This window comes from Artemia sp. Qi Xiang Cuo, chromosome 1, assembly GCF_049724085.1.
Source record: "Artemia sp. Qi Xiang Cuo chromosome 1, ASM4972408v1, whole genome shotgun sequence".
Classification (NCBI taxonomy): domain Eukaryota; kingdom Metazoa; phylum Arthropoda; class Branchiopoda; order Anostraca; family Artemiidae; genus Artemia; species Artemia sp. Qi Xiang Cuo.
The window spans coordinates 33042905-33058896 of NC_142794.1; the positions used below are offsets into that span (position 1 = coordinate 33042905).

The window sequence follows — 15992 nt, forward strand, 5'->3', positions numbered from 1 at the left end:
ACGTTTGAAATGAAAAGGTTATACTTTAAACATACTGAGCTAGTAATATTCTTAATATCAATTATTCTCAACTTTTGGGCTTTCATTTCGAACTTAGCGTCATTCTTGATACTTTGGCACATACCTTTTTAAGCAGTCTAACTATTTTTAAACAGAGGTTATGAAGAAAATTTTTAATTCTAAAAAAAAATAAGAACTAAAAAACTTTAATTCTAAAAACTTCAATTCTCAAAATCCTTTTCAGAAAAAATAAAGATTAACTGTATAATGAAAACTTCTAAAAGTTTGCTCAGTGCTAAGCAGAAAATGCCATTAAACCCTACACAGGCTTATTCCCCCTTATTACAGAGATTAGCATAGGCTACACCCGAAGCAAAAATTACTTCTTTTTTTAGGAAGGAAACAAATGCACTCTGTAGGACGATGTTTTAAAAGACCCACGGGTTTAAGAAAAGAGCCCATAAAATACTGGAGAGTTCTGAACTATGCTAATAATAGAAGTTTTGTTTGATTTTAAACGGCTGTAGTTATTCCAAATTGGCGAACATTCAACAATACTGATCATTATCTGCCCCTCATCAATTTACGGTCACTCAAATATATTTTTTACAAAAACCTGGGATGGGTTATTTTTCTCTTTATTCTGTTAGACCAAAAGGGAACAAAGGAGGCTCTGACATTTTCTCTTGTGGTTAAGATCCTAAATTTCACTATAATGAAAAAAATTCCCCAGGTAAAATACAAGGCTCAGAGAAGGCATCCTTTTTCCAAAGTGGAAGTTTTTAAGACCACCCTCCTCCAGAAAAACAAAAGTGACAAACAATTTTCATCAAAATTCTACATTTATTATATAAAAAAGAAATTCCCTAGGTAAAATGCAAGGCTTAGAGGAGGCATCCTTTTTCCCAAGTGGAATTTTAACGACACCTTCTTCCAGAAAAATTAAAAGTGACGAACAATTTTCGTTAAAATCCTAAATTTCATTATTTATTTCCCTCAAAACTGAGGATTATACAAGATACAAAAATGAAATACATCAACAAACGAAACAAACAACTGTTTGTATATATATATATATATATATATATATATATATATATATATATATATATATATATATATATATTATGTATATATATATATATATATAAATCCCTAGGTAAAATGCAAGGCTCAGAGGAGGCATGCTTTTCCCCAAGTGGATATTTTTAAGCCCACCCTTTGCAGAAAAATAAAATTTGATCGACGAAAAAATTTGATCTCAAACATCATACAGAAGACTTTTCGGTTACTAGGAACAAGCCTCTGGGAAGTCAAATAGGTCCAAACGCATTGTCGTTAAATTCGTCAAATACCAAATGATAATGCGAATTGGGTACTTATCTGTTATAGCCACCACACTCAAGAAGTGAAGTTAGGTTAATCCTAATAAAATACCAAAGTACGATGAAAATAAAATACTTTAGTAACAAAATTATGGAAACCACAACAGAGAATTATAGAAATCAGGCCCCCTAGAACGCATTATATTAAATGGTTCCTAACCTAACCAAAATACCAATTAAAATATTTAATTAAAATACACCTACGTTGTAGTGTATATACACTCTCTCACGATAAGCTGAAAGAAACTACAGAACGAAACTGGTTCTGTCAGACCGAAAAGTTGAGTGTGGTGGCTATAATAGATAAGTACCGCGAATTGACCATCTATTTCATTTTTCCCCTGTATACGACATAATACTCCCTTGTTTCAGAATACTTTCTAATGCGTCACGTAGGGATGTGACAATTCTAAAAACCATATGCAAATTTTTTTACTTCAACTAAACAGACTTACCTCAACCCTGTAAATATAAAAATCTTCTATAGAAACTATCATGGCTCTATAAACATCTTCTCAGCATATGTTATATTTGCTCTAGGGCGAAGGTACCATTAAATTGGACCAATCAAGGGTATTGAAAGTGCCACAAGACTGCTAGTAATTGAAATAAACAAAAGAAAAGTAGAGACACAAAGAAAAAATACTGAAAATCCTCGGTACGAAAGGAATAATGTGCAGTTTTAGTATGACAGAATGATAATCTTTTATTTATTTATTTAAAACAAGATATATAGAAATAAAATAATACTAATAAAAAAAAAATATATTAGCAAAAATTGTGTCATGTCTGAATAAAGTCCGTTTATCTATTCAATTTTTTTGGTTTTTTTTTCTTGTCTTTTTCGCAAGAATTCCTTTACACATCAACTAGGAGTAGGATACAAGATAGCAAAAAATAATGTTTTAATTCTACAAAAAAGGAATGCTAAAATATACTATTACAAGAAAGTAAAAAAAATATATTAGTATTATATATTTTTAGGAACTTTCAACATAGAATACGCTTCATTTTGAAAAACAACTTCGAACGGAGAAGAATCACCTTCGAAAAACTCTTCACAAATTACTGGCATACTTTTGTCCAGCTCATATTCAGAATTAAGGATGTCCACAATGCTACATCCTCGCCTAAAAATAAAACAAAATATATTAAATTACGTCAAAAGAAAAACCAATGGTTAGAAAAACATCACCAGTATTGCAACTAGATACAAGACAACACAAAGTGTTCACTTAAGACAAAGTAAAAGTATAAAAATCCCCTTTCTCCTTTCTTTTAAAAATTATCGTACATAAATCCCCCCCCACACTCCTTATGCTAAGGCTTAATTTATTCTGTGTTGGTACTAAGACAAATATTTTAAAGCTTTAGTGCCAAGAGAGGGGTATTTAAGGGCTGACAGCCCTTTCGTATACAGGATAATTCAAGTAGATTTTAGTGTTGCTATTTACCTTCTTTTGAAATAATTTGTTGTCTTTTTTTACTTAGTTTCTGTCCTTTTTTAATATTGTACTCATGATCATTCTCATTATAATGAAGGCTGCCATTCTCTCCCTTCAACACCTCCCTCTTAGCGTTAAAATTAAATTTTTGAATGTAAACATTTCGAAAATTACAAACAACCCCAAAAAAAGGGTACGCTATACGACAATTTCCTGGGGGAAGGTTCTAAAATACTCAAATTTGAATACTATCATTTTTAAATTCTCCAAGAGAAACTGGTTTGTCGGGCAAATGTTGCTCCTAGGGAATGCCCACGCCCCTTCCAATTCTGCACAGGTAAGCATCTGAATACAATCTTTATTGTATACTCAAAAGATTTCTGCTATACCCTCTTCCCCTCAGCACCCCTTCCCCTTGCTATTTTCTTCCAAATGAGAGGAGCTCAGAGAATCAATACTCCCCTCCATATCAGAACTCTTACGAAAGGGTAGAGAACTCCGCCCTAAACAGGTCTTTCTGAGGCTTGAAGCACCCCCTCTTTCCGGAATGCAGCGGTAGCTACCAACCTATTAAGAGACGATCAAGTCCCGTACTAAGAAATACAATAGCCAATTACTTCTAAAAATAAGATACGTAATGTGTATTTCAAGCCAAAATCTGGCCATGCACACAAACAACATACGAGATTAACGATTACAACAGTCGTCACAATAATAAAGAAGAAAAAAAAAACTACTTTCTTCTTTTTGCAAAAAAAAAATGATCAAAATTATGGCCATGCACACAAACAACCTACTAGATTAACGAATTACAACACTCGTCACAACAATAAAATAAAATAAAAACTACTCTCTTCTTTTTGCAAAAAAACTGATCAAGATATCTTCCCACTAGACAAACAAACTGTGGCAACGTACTCTTCAAGGCATCAGGAAGCAGCAATCCATCATTCCTAAATAAATTTTTCCTTGCCCCCAAAAGACCTCGACAACAACTCATACAATGCTCCAAATTTTCCTCGTCTTATAAATAGTGACAGCTTCAAACTCGAAGTACGCTATTAGAACCGCCTTGTCCGATATCCCTGTGTAGGATATTTACAGTCTCTTGACTTGAACAACAAAAAAAAATCTATTGGATTGAAAAACAGGAAAAGTGGCTGAAGCCACGGTATTCTGCATCGACGGTATCTTTTTTTTCTTTCTGTTTTTTTTTCCCGCAGCTACAGGGGCACTGGAACATCATAGAGAGTTGTATAACACTGGAATAGCAAATGTTATTAACATTATCTTGAATACGAAGATCAAGATGGGATTTTGAACATTATAAAACCATATAGATATAGTCGTATAAAATGCAATATTTCTTTTAGTGTTTTCAAACAGTTCGTGGTAACGAACTGTAAGTAAGGAACGACCCACCTCAATAGTAAGTGAAACTCTAAAAACAGAATTTTGATACCAATAGATACATCAGAAGAATTGGATTTTTATGCTGATTTTGAATATAAAAGTTTTGTATAGTTATACCCATTCAAGGTTACGTTCCGGAGAATATTTGCCTGATTTTAGAAAAAAGCGGGAAAGACCCCCTAGAATCTTAATGAAAAGCACATCATCAGATTCAGCGTATCAGAGAACCCTACTGTAGAGGTTTCAAGCTCTTATCTGCAAATATGTGGAATTTTATACTTTTTGCCAGAAGAAAGATCACGGATGCATGTTTATTTGTTTTTTTTGTTGTTTTTTTCCAGGGGTGATCGTATCGACCCAGTTGGCCAAGAACATCGAGAAAGGGTTCATTCTAACGGAAATTAAACGTTCTAGTCCCCTTTTTCAGTGACCAAAAAAATTGGAGGGCAACTCGGCTCCCTCTCACGCCACTTTTTTCCCAAAATCGTCCGATCAGAATTATGAGATTGCTATTTTGTTCAGAATAGTTGAAAGACCTAATAACTATGTCTTTGGAGGTTAAATGACCCCCCCCCAGCCCCTGGGGAAGGGTCTTTAAGTTATGAAACTTGCAGGTTGTTTACGTATAGTATTTGTATAGTATTAGTATTTTGGGAAGTATGCATACGGATTTCGGGTGGGGAGAGGAGGACGAATTTTTTGCTGGGGGGACTTTGCACTGGGACAATTTTCCATGGAGAGGGAATTTTCTAGGAGGTGAACTTTTCAGGGGAAATTGTATGCTAGGGGAATTTGCTTTCTCTTTACTGGCTCAATTTTACGCGTGGAGGTGTTAAGGGTAATTGTCCGGGGCAAATTTTCATCCGGATTTAATTGTCCAGAGGATCTTTTCGTGGGGAGGGGTACAATTTTGTTCCAATTCTATAAGAACGACTCCTGAAACACAAGGGTCGTTTAATTAGAACAATAAGTAACTTTTTTTTAAAATGTCGAAAAACTTTAGCATGAAGAGCGAGGTGTCGAGGAGGGAGCACCCCCCCCCCCTCTTATACGTATTAATTTGTGTTCGTTTTAAGTTTTAATATTGCTTCTTACTTTCAGTGGAACAACTTGTTTTTACATTTAGTTTATATTAAAGAACGAACTATATCCCATAGTAATTGAAGTATTAAAATAAATCATATTATTCTAAAACATGAATATCAAAGATTAATAATAGCAAAAATTGAACTCTAGCCCATAGTTACATTATAGAACAAACTATCCCAAAGTAATATATCTAATCCGGGTTGCAGCGGTAGCTAGCAACCTAGCAAGAGACGATCACGTCCCATACTAAGAAATACAACAGCCAATTACTCCTAAAAATAGTGTTAGGTTAAAACACGAAGTACACTATTAGAACCACCTTCTATATAAAGGCTCAATATAGTTCATTGTAAACGTTGATTATGTAAGTTTCATCTGCATCGTAGATGTAGAGATAGCTGAAATTATTATATAATGGATCGGTACAATTAATCAGGGTTGCAGCGGTAGCTAGCAACCCAGTAAGAGACGATCACGTCCCATAGTACAAAATACAATAGCCCATAACTCCTAAAAATGGTGCCAGATCGAAACACAAGGTACACTATTAGAACTGCCTTGTCTGAAACACCTATATAAGAAACTTACAGTCCTCTGGCCTGACCAACAAGTAAAAACAATTGGCTTGAAACACAAAAAAAGTGGCTGTGACTACGATATTTTGCATCTTATTTCCCTTTTTTTCTGCGCAGCTGGCGGCCACTTGTACATCAAAAAGAGCTATTTAATGGCTCATTTTAATGGAAATCGCCGTATCTAGAAAACTCATGTAATTAACAAAAATAGTGTTAAAAAAAAATCAATTTTTTACAAAAAACTACTTTCGTGTACAAGAGTTACAATACAGAACAAACGCTAGCTCATAACAACTGAAATATTAATTAATAGTAACAGCCTTAGCTTTAGTGGCATTATTGTCTCCGGTAAACTTTTCTAGGCTATGGTGCCATATTTGACTTACTTAGCTGCTTGATTCTCTGAGGTTCGGCCATTACTATTCAAAATAAGAAATTACATAAGGGGATCGATATAGTTTGTTATAAGTCATTTTATTATTCGGGTTGCAGTCGTATCGAGCAATCTAGTAAGAGACGATCACGTCCGATACTATTCTGCCTTCTGAACTGACGCCATGAGCTTTTGGACCCCCAACAAAAAAGTGGGCAGACATATTTCAAACCAAGTAGGGATTTGGGTTTTATATATATAAAAAAAGACTTTTAACGCGAACAATTACTCCCCACTTTTATGGCAGGACCAGGTCCAGCCCAGGCAGGCATTAAAAGATCAGCCAAAAAGTGAATTCAAAAGAGGCATAGCTTCAAGACTCTTTTGGTGGCATCAATGTTAAAAATGAAGCGAGCATAAAATCATGACGGAAACATCTTAATTTACCAGTAGGAATCAGCGGGCAAACGTTGTGAGAACTCTGTTCTTTGGATTTTTGGTTCATATTAGTACGGCAGAAGTCAGCTGATTGGGTTCAGTTATTTTGTCTCTGCATTAACGACTTCCCAAAAATCGTTCAAAATTGTAATGTCAAGCTGTTTGCCGATGCTGTCAGTTTGTCCAATTAATGCGGTTCTCCAACTTAAAATATTTATACCCTACCATCTTGTTTTATGTATTAACTACCAAACATACAAGCTTACCATTACCCCTCTAAAGAATATCGGATATCAAGATCGCATCCACAATTTTTTTCAAGGAAGGGGGGATATATGTTTCCTGGGGGGATGGGTTACATTTTTCTTTGTAACACATCAAAAATTTGTTTACGTATATTTTTGTTAAGGTTTTACGAGTCGGAAGAAAATTTCGAGGAGGGTTGGGTTCAAACCCTGAACCCCCTGTATACGACCTTTTGAGAATTACATCTGAATTTTTTTGAGGATCACTGATACTTTCAATATGGATCTTGGGTGAAAATGTCAACATACAGTTTGAATTCAACCAAGAGACAACATAAGCATTACGATATTCGAACTTTTAGTTATCATCCATTTGCTCTTATTATTCACATTTATTATTTACTTAGTGTGTTTATCTAAATTTCGATTACATACTATTAATTTAATTACTAATTCATAAATTTTGTAATTAAAGTTTAGCAAAAATTAATTAAGACTTAAATCACTAATTAATTACTTACGTAATCATTTTTTTTTATTAACAAATAAAAAACAAATATTAATTCAGTAATTCCAATTTAATTAATTACTTATGCTATTTACTCATTGCTCTTATTATTTACGTTTAATCAATAATTAGCTGATTATCTGTTAAGCGATTGATCAGTAAGAACGTTCACTTTTACGTAAAAATCATTGGTTAGGCCCGTGGTCATATATTTTCGATTAAACATTACCTGTTCCAAAAATCACAGCAGTAGTGTACTGATCTCCAAGAAAAACACTATGAAAACTCATATCGTATACCAATCAACTCTAAAGGTTAAATCTTCCTTCGCTCCAATACCATCAAAGTGGGACATGTACATCGAATTGAAAAAAGCAACATGGTGAGGCGTGTGTCGTTCTTTCTATTATGTGTCGTTCTTGTCGTTCGTTCTTCTGCCACAAGAACCTGACAACACTTGTTTAAGAGTGCCATCCCCCACTTCTTTGATTGACTTGATACAGTTGCTTTTGTAGTTTTTGTCTTAGGAAATATTAATCATTCTATTTATTTGTTTCCTACGCTTTTAATTTCTTGTTCCACTTATCCCATTTAAAAAGCAGTGGTTAAATAAATTATTATTATTGTAAGTTAAGTCTGGAAAGAAAACACATTACCATAGAAAGCAGTAACCATAGCAAAAAAAAAAAAAAAAAAAAAAAAAAAAAAAAAAAAAAAATCAGAACTGAATTAGCTTCTTCAGAATTTTATTACAATCAGTAGAATAATCAGTACCGCATTGTGATGCTTCCTTTTTTTCTTATATTATGTGTTTTTCCTTTATTTATTCCAGTTTGTGTCCATTTTTATTATCAAATTTTCCATATGCATAGACAGCGGCAGCCCATAGATTAAAGTTTTTGTTGCAACAAATAGAGAACGTATTACAACCAGCCCTAGAACCACCATAATTCCGCTTTAAGATCTTCAACTTAGGATATGTAAACTCAAACTACCTCATTTCTGAGTAGCAGTGAAGGGCGTCCACAACTAGGTACTTGACTTGAAGATCACGTAGTTCTTTGCCAAGTTGTTCTTTTGATCCGGATCCAAAAGCTCTGTATATTTTTCGTGTTTTTAACCTGAAAAAAGAGAAGAAAAATAAAGAAAGAATTTTTTAACGCCTTCAACACTCGAAGTACATTTTTCTACCTTGAGTTTGATTCTGAATCTGTGATGTAAAATATTTTAATATTTAGCCTCTCTTTTCTATTTAAATTGAAGCCTCCGTATTGTAAACCACCCGATTTCTTCTGTCATCTATCGAAAATTTTCCAATCCTTTTTTTTATAATGCGTGAGTAACAGATACAATATTTATTCCTAATCAATTAAGAAAATACATTGGCAAGAACTAGGTTCTAAAACTGGTGCTTCGAATAAATTTAATCTCAGACTAGGAGCCAAAATGTTGTGACCAAAAACAAGCAAAAACGATTCAAATGACAAAAAAGAAAGAAAGACTCAACTCTAAGCATTGCGTCACCCAAACATAATGAATGATATTAACTTGATATTGGGATCCAATCTCTCCAAGAGGAAGAAAAATGAAAGATCAAAGGAAGAACCTCCTTCAAAAGAGATTAGTGTCCTAAGGAGATCTTGAAGGCAACAGCAAGGTTGACAGAGGCTGTAGACTAAAGGAGCAGCTGCAGTAAACAGAAAGAGACTGACAGCCGCATTCTTGCATCTATTGGTGACCGGTAAGGTTGAGCGAGTGTGACTCCCGCCACGAGTGAGAGGATAAAAGGGGGAATTTGTGTCGGCATCTATAGCAGCGTATTTCCGTGCATAAATTCTGAGCAAATGTTTGGCGCAGGTGTTTTTTTTAGCGGAAAAATGATAAGAAAGAAATATACGAAGTCACGACATAGAGAGAATTAAACAATAGATAAAAAAAAGTAGAATAACTTCCGAGAGGGGATGAACTATAAAGTATGAAAATAGTTTTTTTTTATTTTAATTTTTTTTTAAATATGCAAAATGTTTCATATTTACATATAGAACGAGAAAAGTGGGGGTAGATAAAGTTTGTTCTTCTCGAAAATACTTGAGGGCCACATATACAACCTTTTTTTTCTTGGTATTTATTCCAGGGGGAGGGGCAAATAATATAAAAGCATGGAACAATAAAAAATAAGGAATGAATGTTAAAAATCAAAGGATTCCAAGAAGCAGCCCCAGAAGGCCCCTGTCTCTCTTATGAATTCTTTTAGAAAACTTCAAATTGATAAAATTCCCTATTCTAAACTTCAGGTGATAAAATCCTTGCGCCCTCTCCCCTTAAAACTTGACTGTGTGCATCAATGTTGATGTAATATACTTTTATTTTATCTTGTAGCTTCTATTTAAACATTTTTATTTCATTTAAACTTGCTTAAGCAATAATTAAAGTTTTAAAATGAGAGGAGAGGGAATCGTTCCACTTCTTCCATATACGCTACTGAGCATATTTAATAAATAGCCAAGAATAATCAAATTATTTCATTTATACTTGCTTAAGTCTACGTTAAAGTTTTAAAATGAGAGGAGGGGAAAAGGCCCTATCTCTCCACAATTGTACCTGAGTATGTTTACCACAGATTTTTTAACTGGTTCAATCAACTTAGAAATAGCAAAACTAATGAAAATTCTATTATGTTAAATTGAAAAAGTCTTAGCTAAGCATTTGCAAAACTAGATTATTATACTGTGTCTATATTGAACTTTTAAGCTAAACTCCTTAACAAAAAGGGGACAGGACTAAGGTTTTAATATAAAAACATAATTTTTTTTTCTCTTTTCTTCTTTACTGCACAATTTTAAACACTGAAATTAAAGAGAGCTATATTTCCTGTACCTTTTTTATTTCTCGGGTGGGGCGAGGGGGATACAGGAATTGTTATTTACTTTATTGGGTAATTTCAATGTTGTCAATTTTCTGAAATTTATTAAGTTCTCAAAAATGTCTATTAGATATATTAAAAATGGTTTTTAACTCCATTCTCTATCTTAATAGAGACATCTATCTTAATAAAAAAAATAGCATGGAATCCAGGGTTTGCATTTCTTTTTTCAAATCTGACAATTAAACGCTGTTTTTTAAAAGAAATATTAATTCATAAAGGCAACCTTTAATTTTAATAAAAGAAATAAAGGCTAAATCTTCTGAAATAAAACTTTTCATATTCTATCTTTGATTTTAAACCATACTAATAATCGTCTACAAAATGGGTATTTCATTTAGATTTCACTCTATTGTGTTTCAATAAGGGTCAATTTTCACGAGGATGAGAACTGGGTTAAAATTTTACATCAAGTGGACCTGTGCTATCGAACTGGATTTGTTTCATGAAAGTATGTGTTTGGCTCCATGTTCATTTCATTTGTATCTTGGTGAACTTGAAGAAGAGTTCTATAAATCCATCCTATTTTGAAGCGAATTGTTTTCACGATGGTGGGACTCCCATCCTTGTGAAAATGGACCCTAGGATCCCTTATAAATGAATTTCATTAATGGCACCGCTGCAAAAATCGAAAATACATTGAAACATGGTGGAAAGATTGTTCAGATAGTTACAGCTTAAAAGAAGCAAATCAAGCAGCATAAATATTTAAGCAGCAAATCACAACGAATTTTTTCCTCAGGAGAATGGAGCATTACGAAATGTATATCTTTTAGGCAAGTTCTATGGGCTATTTAAAACTAAACTTGGACAAAAAAAAAAAACATTGGATATGTTTAGTTATACATAATTCTTGAGTCTAAAGCTTCATTCAGCAGTTATCAGAATCAGCATGTAAAAGTCTTTAAGTTGTTGCAACCCTAAGAATTAAACCTGTAGAAAACTACTCTTAACGATACAACAACACAATACACACAAACACAGCGTATAGTAACACTGTATGCTCAAAATTATTTTCATGTTATTCTGCACTTTTGTCAAGCAGCTGTAAAAAAATCCTGCAGATTATAATTTTTCTGTATGCAATAAAGTCTCTTATTTTTATGTTGTTTTCTTGCATATTTCCGTGTATAGTATTCCTTGTTCATGAGGAAAGTTTTACAAAGGTTGAATTCACCAACAATCTGTTGAGAGATTTATTGAGCATCGTAACCCCACATTGAACATCGTAACTCCACGTCGTAACGCCATATTTCACATGTAAAGGTTTTTTTTAGTTGTTGCAATCCTCAGAATTTTACCTGTAGGAAACTCCCTTTTTATTCTGTGTAGAAAACTCTTATTTTTATTCTGTTTTCTTGCATATTTTTGTTGTCTGTCCAAGTTCTTTTTCCCTGTTCGTGTTGATCAAGGTTCCCAGACGCGAAACATCGTCTGGAACATTGAATTATCTTATTCAGTTTTCAGATTACCCATTTTTATTTATTTCGAGAATAAAGGTAGAAGATGCTATAGATCGGGATGAAGAGCAGGCCAGTGTTAGCCAGACAACCTAATGCAGAAAGGATTTTGTAGCGGTAATGTTTATGTAAAAGCTTAATTATAACCAAAATAAAGTTTTACCTTATTTCTTCATTTTCATAATGAGGATGATTGACAATTGGTCTTCCAGTGCTCAGCTTCAAATTAGCCATTATTGACATAGCCCCTGCGAAGGAATCATTTGGGTCTGTTGAAGAAGAGATGTACTCAAACAGTTCCTTCTGTTGAGGATTTTGGTAAAAACCTTTAAAAAAGGCAAAATTAAATATAAATAAGAAATTGTCAACGAATTTTTTTTTAGTAGCTGTCTGACTGACAGTATTGTAAACAGTAGGCTGTGCAATCCCGCTTTCTAGAGCTATAATGAGAGGAAGGTTGAGATGGCTGATTGGAGCATGAAGGATGACAGATCATCCTTGTCAGCCAACCATGTAGTGCCAAACTAGAATTAAGTCGTAACAAAATGGGATGGGAGGATATTGTGAGGAAATATTTAAGGGAATTCAAATACCATAAGAGGCCGTAGAGAGGGATGAAAAATTATTTAGGATGGAGGAGCGTACGTAGCTGTGAGACATCAGGCGGATTGGCGCAGCAGTAATTTGTTAGTAGCATTACTGGAAAGAAGATATTACTCCAGCAATCCATAGAATATTGAAACAAAATCACTCCCTCATTTCCGCAAGGAAAATAGCAAACAACTATACATAATGTTGGCACAGATTTGGGGAAAACACAAATAAAGGTTTGGTTCAGTATATAAAGTTTAAATACAATATTGCTAAAAACAAATACAAAAATTGGGAAAGAAATTTTGTACTATAGATCTATCTTGGATAGAGCCTTGAACTACAATGTCTACAGCTTTTTAATTTCTAAATCAGTTCAATAATTCCGTTGAAGATAAATATTGACCAATGACATGAAAGTTAACAACAGGTATAGCAACAGGGTATTTCAGGGAAAGGAACCCTTGCTATAAAAAAAAAAATGACCTGAAAAATGAATAAATCACCCAATGTGAGCTAAAAATCGTTTCGCCGTGTATATGGTACAAGAACACATATAGGCCTACCGGCTTCTAGGATACGTTAGGATAAGAATAATTTCTGATGCTTAACTGTAAAACAAATACAATCACTGATATTAGCGGACAAGCAAAACAAGGAGTTCGTTTATGTCGTGTCAGTTTTCAGAGACTGAAAACTGTGTAAAAGTATCCAGCTTCGTCTGATAGAGTTTTCTATTGATACATTGTAATATGAAATTTTTAAAAGCAGCAAATTGTACGAGTTCCGTTCCAGATTGAAACAATATTTTAAAAAGATTAAAAATTTATGGGAATAGCATAAATTCAAAGTTCATTTCGGAATTCCCTGGTATCATCAGGTGGGTCTAACCTATGCACTTTTAACAGAAAGAGTGACCGCTTTTACCGAAATTTCATTTGGAAAACTGCGAACAAATCTGGCCAAGAACCATAAAGGATTGTTTTCACTTGTATTTAAGCCAAAACCTATAGTGTGAGCTAAAGCGAAGTTTATATATTCTAGTTAGAAAAAAATATCTGGAGTTATTCACAAAGCTTTTGTTTATTCGATTCGTGTCTTTCCTTTCAAATTGAAAGCTCTGTTCATGGAGAGACCAGTTTCAAATTAAAGCTAGACTAAAATCTAAAAGTGCTTAAGATGTCGACGGTTCGCTGGTCCAGTACTCTATATATTTTTTTTCTGAATATTAGATAGAAAATTTGAAGATCCAAAATGGTCCGAAAGTTCTGCCATCTAATGTTACATGCATTTCTATTTGATTCTGATGGAGAGTTTTAATTCATTTTATTGCAGTTGGAACAGGCAGGGGAATGGTAGCCTCTTAGACACATCTCCTAGAATTTCGCAGTTCTCACATTAGCAAGGAATTTGGAGCTTAAACTTTACCAGGAAGTTTGCCCATAGCAAGTAAATCTGTGAACTAAAAATCTTTAAAAACTCTTTGAAATAAGAGTGGTAAGATTTTTTTGAAAGTGGATTAATAAGTAGTGAAGAGCTGATAAAACTTAATGACATCAGCTTTCGTAAACATTTTCGATTAATCTTAGTGATAAAAGTTGTTTGTGAAGACGAACTTACAGAAACTTTGAAAATTAGCCTGAAACCTTCTAAGTAGTGTCGGATAAAAATGTCAAAACCAGTTGAAAGTAGTCGCAGTCCCAAGTAGATCCAGTCACAGTCATAAGTATTAATAGCTGCAGTAGCAAATAGTAATAGTCGCAGTCGTAAGTAGTCAAAACTAGTCACAGTCGCAATTAGTCACAGTTGCAGATACAAGTAATCACAAGCAGTAACGATGACATTCACACATGGCCGTACCCGCAAGTAATTTCGGTAGCAGTTGCAAATATTGCAGTCACATTTTTTCTCGGGTTATTCTCGGCTGTATTCTCATCCTCCACATGCAAAGAATGGATAGGCTGCAGCAATCAAGATTGGTAAAATAAGCGTCTCCAGCCTCAATTAAGAGTTCGGGCATACATTCTAGGTTTAACCAAATTAGGAAACCCTATAAAGAGTTTCACAGCTAGCACACGATGACATTTAAGAATTTCAAAAGATAAGTGTTTTGCATCTTCTCTTCTCAAAAGATACGTGTTATAACATTTTGTTTATGAAGATACAGCTTTGATGAAAAACTGTCTTTTATTTTAATATCATGTTTTTTTAGTTACAAAAAAGCATGCAGATATAAGAAATAGCTTCCAAACGAGGCTTTAAACACCTCCCTATGATGTTTCAGTGCTCCATTAGCAGTGACAAAAAAAGGAGACCTGTCACTGCTTCCCATGCGAAAAATTGATTTTCCTTTTTCCTGAAGATGGGGGACTGTAATTCTCCCGAGTGGGGATTTCGGCTGTACTAATTCAATTGGTACAACTTTCATATCGACGTGACGCCATTTTCAAGGGTTTCAGGCAAACTTTCGAAATTAATGTAAATGTGTCTTCACAACAAACTTTTATCATCAAGATCATTTAAAAAAATAGTTACTATTCTTCAATCAACTTCAAATGATGATTCTTCCTCACTTGACATTTTTTTGTTTTGTTTTTTAAAATGTCTTTTAAAATTTCGGCTACCTCTAATATCCTCAATCCATGCTTCCATATAATTCCTTACTTGATCGGGCGGTAGCTGTAGACTAGTAAAGGACAAACTTCTGCCCATAATAAATGAGAATTAATTATTTTGAAAACATATAAGACTAAACTCAAAGGTACATCGTTCGAATCGGACAATTGGAGCTTGAATAATAAGAAAAATAACTTTTTTGGCAAGAGTAGCACTGGCATAGTGTCTTCTTTTTTTCAATTTTTTTTTCTCGCTCTTACCGCAGTGCTGGAACATAATAGAGAGCTGTTTAAGGAGCCATTTTAAAGGAAACTACTATATCTAGTAACTTTTGAAATTAACAAAATTCATTATTTAAAATAAATGATTTATTTGACAGAATCTGTATCATCATATTGATGATGACGCAACACACTTATCTTCTGAAATGATAATAGCACACATCTTTTGAAAAGTTGCTTCTATAAGGTATGGTGCCTTATTTGACTGACTTCACAAGCTACATATTCGCATACATTGCTACATAACTCGAATGTAGTTCAAATCAGCCATTACAGTTCTATCAAAATTATGTGAAGAGCTTCTTTAAAAAACCAGTTTAATAAACATCTTGTGATGGTACAGTGGATTAGGCCGTAGCTAAATTATGTGAAGAGCTTCTTTAAAAAACCAGTTTAATAAACATCTTGTGATGGTACAGTGGATTAGGCCGTAGCTAAATTATGTGAAGAGCTTCTTTAAAAAACCAGTTTAATAAACATCTTGTGATGGTACAGTGGATTAGGCCGTAGCTAAATTATGTGAAGAGCTTCTTTAAAAAACCAGTTTAATAAACATCTTGTGATGGTACAGTGGATTAGGCCGTAGCTAAATTATGTGAAGAGCTTCTTTAAAAAACCAGTTTAATAAACATCTTGTGATGGTACAGTGG

At 33.8% G+C, this 15992-nt stretch overlaps 1 protein-coding gene across 6 annotated transcripts in view; it reads right to left on the bottom strand.

Annotated features, from left to right (window-relative positions):
* Positions 1-2325: 2325 nt before the first annotated feature.
* LOC148956215 (protein C-mannosyl-transferase DPY19L1) overlaps positions 2326-15992 on the bottom strand; it is a 173428-nt gene continuing 159761 nt past the window's right edge. For 3 of the 6 annotated variants that reach the window (XM_089098555.1, XM_089098790.1, XM_089098528.1), the window contains 3 exons: positions 12018-12180; positions 8467-8592; positions 2326-2515 (listed from right to left, as the gene is read on the bottom strand). In XM_089098555.1, coding sequence (XP_088954681.1) covers positions 2356-2515; positions 8467-8592; positions 12018-12180 — 449 coding nt within the window. In that variant the 3' untranslated portion in view covers positions 2326-2355. The remainder of the gene's footprint in view (positions 2516-8466; positions 8593-12017; positions 12181-15992) is intronic. The other 3 variants (XM_089098711.1, XM_089098629.1, XM_089098868.1) reach the window with 1 other exon arrangement.